The sequence below is a fragment of the Opisthorchis viverrini genome (assembly GCF_000715545.1).
Source record: "Opisthorchis viverrini unplaced genomic scaffold opera_v5_561, whole genome shotgun sequence".
NCBI classification, from domain to species: Eukaryota; Metazoa; Platyhelminthes; class Trematoda; order Opisthorchiida; family Opisthorchiidae; genus Opisthorchis; species Opisthorchis viverrini.
This window is the reverse complement of record NW_008752214.1, coordinates 200327-201363: the sequence shown is the minus strand read 5'-3', so window position 1 is coordinate 201363 and position 1037 is coordinate 200327. Positions and strand designations below refer to the sequence as shown.

Genomic DNA, 1037 nt, shown 5'->3' with positions numbered 1-1037 from the left:
CCAAGCGAAACTCAATCAATCGTTGTCCTTCAGCTGATCTTGGTGGACAGTGTTTCCGAAAATTCAACGCTCGTTCACCTGGAACACCGATACAGTGCCAAGATGCTCACCCTCCCAAACGAACCACGAGGGCAGAGAAACTGCTAATTTGCCAACAACTTCGCATGAGCCGTCAGAATGGTGAAGATATGTTCAAAACAAGGACGTTCCATTCCGTACGATGACGCTTAATTCGTTGAGCGTTTCGAGCTCACGAGAACTATCCTCCATGTCTTGCGACTGCTCTATGCCAGGAGGTTAAACGATAATCCTTGCCTTCATGCATTCAGAATATATGTTCAGAAATATGATGCGGTACTTGAAATCCTGCTGCTACGTTTTCACGTTTCGCAATGTGAAGGAAACTTTTCACGACATTGTCATGGTAAACGGCATGTGCAAGAGGGATGAGCTCATATGTTTCGAAGCCGTATTGGATCAATTCGAGACGCACTGCTTCACAATGCAGCAGGTTAATTGAACTCTTGGTGCCACTACGCTGGTCGGGTGGTGCTAGGTGGAATTTAGTGAGAGCCGCCGACTCAACTACTTTCCGGACTTGTCGTACCGATGGTGACCTTGGAGATGCATCGCTCTCTGTATATGTAATATTTCTTCAGACTGGGCGCGCCCTGACATTTCCCTCTTTTTGAAATAGATCGTACGTTGGTCCCTCCCCTGGCAATTTCGGCAGTGCTCGTTTAAAATATCCACAAATCTTTCGGCTTGGCCATTTGATTGAGGGCGGTACGACAAGGATTTAGTGCATGGACTGTGGCTTTCTGGATTCTTCTTTCAAAACGAGTCAGGCGGCTTTTTGAATATGTTCGCTTTTGTCGTTTATGTCTTGTAACTGATCGTATTCCGTGGCCTTTCCGAAAGTTTCAGCTTGTAAATCGAATATAATCCTAAGAAGTCCAATCCAGCTCGATCAGACACATGACAAACGCCACTTACATTGATACTATGAAGAGTCATGGAACATACGAACTCACCAC

At 45.7% G+C, this 1037-nt stretch overlaps 1 protein-coding gene across 1 annotated transcript in view; it reads left to right on the top strand.

The window, feature by feature from the left end:
- Window positions 1–346: 346 nt before the first annotated feature.
- T265_11698 (hypothetical protein) overlaps window positions 347–1037 on the top strand; it is a gene marked incomplete at both ends in the record, with an annotated part of 79777 nt that continues 79086 nt past the window's right edge. The window contains one exon of the mRNA XM_009178418.1: window positions 347–511. Within this exon, the coding sequence (XP_009176682.1) occupies window positions 347–511 (165 nt within the window). The remainder of the gene's footprint in view (window positions 512–1037) is intronic.